Source organism: Lactuca virosa, chromosome 4 (genome assembly GCF_052849685.1).
Source record: "Lactuca virosa cultivar CGN04683 chromosome 4, Lactuca_virosa_CGN04683_v6, whole genome shotgun sequence".
In the NCBI taxonomy this organism is placed as follows: domain Eukaryota; kingdom Viridiplantae; phylum Streptophyta; class Magnoliopsida; order Asterales; family Asteraceae; genus Lactuca; species Lactuca virosa.
In genome coordinates, this window is record NC_136429.1 from 452,677,984 (window position 1) to 452,682,710 (window position 4,727).

The 4,727-nt window shown below is 34.4% G+C and overlaps 1 protein-coding gene across 1 annotated transcript; it reads right to left on the bottom strand.

The window, feature by feature from the left end:
* LOC145109127 (casein kinase II subunit alpha-like) lies at positions 1-3,590 on the bottom strand. Its single transcript, XM_079046238.1, has 10 exons — positions 3,131-3,590; positions 2,922-3,051; positions 1,918-2,112; positions 1,669-1,826; positions 1,494-1,584; positions 806-871; positions 650-732; positions 490-553; positions 315-383; positions 1-214 (listed from the first exon to the last, which is right to left on the bottom strand). Exons 1-10 carry the CDS (start codon positions 3,511-3,513, stop codon positions 155-157), a joined length of 1,299 nt encoding a protein of 432 aa, XP_078902364.1. The 5' UTR covers positions 3,514-3,590; the 3' UTR covers positions 1-154.
* Between the last annotated feature and the right edge of the window lie 1,137 nt (positions 3,591-4,727).

The window sequence follows — 4,727 nt, forward strand, 5'->3', positions numbered from 1 at the left end:
TGCTAAAAATGTCAAGATTATGAATTTGCATTCCAAAAAAATAAGTAAATCTAAATTCCCAAAACAACAAACAAACAAACAAACAAACAACATCAATAAGAAATATACAAATTCCATATTCAAAGATTCATGCTTCCAAAAAAAAAAAAAACAATCATGCCCGAGTTGTTCGGCTGCTCTCTGCATTTCTTACAGGGTAAAAGTACGGGTGCGCCTACAAATATCAAAAAATAGCAACACACTTTCAATAACTTCACACTAACTCAAGGGTAAAAAGGTAATTTTAATCCCCAAAAGAAAAAAAGTTATCATACCATTGCTTCTTTAGCAGTTGGTCTTTCTTGATGATCATACCGAAGCAACTTATCAAGGAAATCAATCGCCTACACATACACACACACATCAATTTTTTTAAAACTTGTAATTTCCAATTTTCACATTTTTATTTTATTAAACTTTTATAAAATGTAATTTTTTTTAAAACATTACCTCAGGCACAGCTAAATGTTGATTATCAGCATTAATAAACTTTGACCATGGTTTCCTGTTATGCCTGTTGCCAATACCAGAAACTACATTTTTATAATCAATGACACACAAAAAAATAAATAATAATAATAATAATAATTTATAAAAATAGGTTAACAACCTTCCAACAAGCTCACTAAGATTTGGGTCTAGCTCTATACGATACTTTTGTAGATAAGTATTTAACTCATCAGTACCTAACACCTACACAACCCAAAAAAAAATGTTAAAACTTAATTTTTATTAAAAAAAAAAAAAAACAAATGAGAAACAGTACCTTGGCAATTTTGACTAGCTGATCATGATTATCATGCCCATAAAAAAATGGTTCCTTTCGGAATATCTGCAAAAAATAATTATTTTTTTTTTACATAAAATACCTTTTTGGTCCCTTAACTTGTTCAAAAAAGGCAGTTTTGATCCAATTTTCAATTTTTGTAAGAGTAAATTACATGAATGGTCCCTATGGTTTGGGGTAATTGGCACGTTTGGTCCCTAACTTATTTTTTTAACTCAAAAGGTCTCTACTGTTTGTTTTTGTTGTGCGCTTGGTCCCTGTCTTACCTAAAAAGACTATTTTGCCCTTGATTTTTTAATTTATTTTAAATAAGGTGTGGGGTAGGTAAGGTAAGGTGAGGTGGAAGTGGGGTTGGGGATGTGTTTATTTAAATAAATTAAAAAATCAAGGGCAAAATAGTCTTTTTAAGTAAGACAGGGACCAAGCCCACAACAAAAACAAACAGTAGGGACCTTTTGAGTTAAAAAAATAAGTTAGGGACCAAACGTGCAAATTACCCCAAACCATTCGTGTAAGTTAGGGACCATTCGTGTAATTTACTCTTTGTGTAACGATTTTGGTCCTTATAGGGACCAAAACTGCAAGAGGGAAAAATTTGGGAGCGGAAGTGCAACTTTTGAAGAAGCTCAGGGACCAAAAATGTAATTTAGTTGAAAAGATTATATACCATGCCAGCAAACATGCAGCCAAGGCTCCACAAATCCAAAGAGTAATCATAATCTTGCAAATCAACAAGGAGTTCTGGACCTTTGAAATATCTGCAAATGCAATTATTGATAATAAGGATAAGGATATATAAGCACAAATGACCATTTTACCCCTGAAAGTCAAAGAAGTCAAACCTAGAAGCTACACGGACATTGTACTCAGTCCCAGGATGATAAAACTCAGCAAGACCCCAATCAATAAGGCGAAGCTTGCGTTGTTCATGATCAATCATCACATTGTGAGGCTTCACATCACGATGCATGATTCCTTGAGAATGACAATATTCTAATGCCTGTTAAATAAATAAAAAGAAATCTTTTTTAATAATATTTAATGCTTCATTTTTTTTTATGAAAGAAAGTGATATGAAATGAGATGATTGCCTTTAGAAGCTCAAAGATGTAATAGCGAATATCAAAATCAGAAAGTGTTGGATAAAGCACTTTGAAATCAGTGTTGTTCACATATTCAAATACAAGACTTGGTGTCTTTGATTGTTGATCTCTAACAATATCCAGTAACTTTATGATATTTGGTCCTCCACATAGATTTTGTAAGATTTTGATCTCCCTCTTGATCTGAAATTCAACAACATTTCAATCGTTATAAAAGATTCTAAATATGTGTTTGTTTGATCTTGCAAGCATAATAAAACTGAATTAGGTAAAGATTAAACAAATTATGTCATTTGAGAATAAGGGTGTCTTAATACATATATTACTGTTGTTAAGCATAGAAGAAAGTGAAAGACAGACATTATCAGGGGAAGAAACAGAGCTTAGATCTCTAGAACAAGCATTTCAATTTTAGCCCAAATTTGCTAAAATGTTTCACAAGTGCAACAAAAATGTCAAAATCCAATTAAAGAACCAAGCAATAGTTGCTTGCAAATTCACATTAAAGAACAAGCATTTATATGAATCAACCTCAATAAGGTGTATATGTTGATGTTCCAAATTCAATAGTTGCTTGCAAATAGTTAAATTAAAGTTAAGGAAGAGGGAATATCACAATATATGTCCACTCTCAAAGCAAGGCTTAAGAATTTTGTGTATGCTTCTTTTGCTGGCATAAAACCTGTAAAAAAGTGAGTTTCTTGATCTTGGAGGTTGAAACTGATGTAAATCATCCATCCTCACACAAGCTCCTTCCTTTGACTGCATTCAAGGGCTAACAAAAGGAACTCATCTCCTTCTTAGGCTAGCCCTTAGAACCTATGATAGAATATGACAAACTGTCTACTTCTCTTGAGATTCTTTCATAATTAATCTAGAATTTCGATGTTCTTAAGTTCTTTGTGGTCCATGTATGTGTATGCAACGACTCAAAGATCATTAGATGATCGGAGACAATAAATTAGGGAATACAGACAAGAGAACGATCTAACCTTTTTCTTTTTTACGGGTTTAAGTATCTTGATGATGCATTTTTCGTCATTTACAGAATGCAATCCCTCAAAAACCTCGCTGTATTTTCCTCTTCCAACCTTCCGGACGACCTCATAATCATCTTGTTCGCTGTAAGATGTCAAAACAGGATTAACAAAACACAAGTAAGATCAAAAACAAATGATGGATGGCATAACAGAGATCTAACCCCCATTGAACAGCAAGAGACTCGTAATCCCAATACTCCTTGGGACGAACAACATTAACGTCGGTATAAACCCTCGCCTTGGACGAGGCGCCGGGATGGCGAGAAGCTTTACCGATTTTCTGCGCCAGTTTTTCTTGCAGAGATGACGCAGGTTTGGTGCTGTAGGATGAAGATAGTGATGAAATAGGCGGGTGAACTAGGGTTTGTTGATGAGAATATCTATGTTTATTGTGTTTGTGGGTGTGGTTGTTGTGTTGCAGCGGTAGAACGCCGGCGGAAGCGAAGCAACGGAGGAATACGACGGGGAATCGGGATTGGTAGAAAGGTAATTTGATGGTGTTGATTGAGGATGCGGTGAATTGCAGAGGAGGCCTCACGGCCATCAAAGGATTAAGGACGGCTATTAGTAGTATAACGACAAGGGTGAACAGGTTCGAGATGGCGTTGGCGTTCCCCTCTCTTCCTGTTTATTTTAAGCCTTTTTTTTTTTTTTGTATTTTTGTTGAATTTATTTTCCAATATATGGAGGAAGTTTAGTTATTTAGATTTAGGGTTAATGGTTACCCAATTAGTATTATAAATTGAATTTTGATGATTGTAAGGATAAAAGTTAAGTAAAATTGAATTTATTGGTAGATAAAACTATGGATGAATATTGTAAACATGAAAGTTTAGAAAGTTGATGACGAAAATGACACATTACAAGGTTTAAGTCGTTGGGGTCTAAGTGACATTTGATAAATTTGACGGGTGGTAACCGTAGGAAAAATCATAGCCGCACGTTGTGGCGACGCCAATACATTAATATGGTTGTACTTGCATTTGTTGGTAGATAAATATAAAATATCAGTACCATTGACAAAATTGGTGGATGGGGCAAACATGAAAGTTTAGAAAGCCGAGGGGGCAAAAGTGACATTTAACAAAGTTTAAAGTCGACGGGGGTCAAAGTGGCATTTGACAAGGTTAACGGGTGGTAGACGTAGGAAAATCATATTATATACTACAAGGGTTAAACATGAAACTGTGACATCCCCATTTTCACGGCCAGAAAATACCGATTTTGTTTATGCTTTATAAAAATCAGAGTACCTCTTTTAATAAAAATGTTGCAGAATTTGTTCCCAGAAAACATGATAAATACGTTATCAAAGCATTTCCGAAGAAATGTATTTTTATCCATTTAAAAACATTTTGGATGTCATCGTCAATACAGAAACATAAGCATAAACAGAACTTACATTCATTTACACTAGTGGTCTACATCTCTTTTAAATCCCTCAATATAAAGTAGTTTCATATCGACACCTGTGATACAAATAAGCTTGAGTGGGTCAGGTTGGGAAACCTGGTGAGTACATAGGGTTTTCAACCCATAATAATATAATTATTATGTTAAGCATCAAACAATCAACCCAATTACCCATCCCCATTATCTTCTTTACTCTTAATGATCTACCCTAAGATTCAGCTATTCCTCGTTCATTCATTCCTAAAGAGTATCCTAAGGAATCGGCACTAAGTCTGCATAGTCGTTAGGGTTTATCTCTTTTATTGACAGTATCGTTTTCAAGAGTCCACTCGTAATACATGTCAA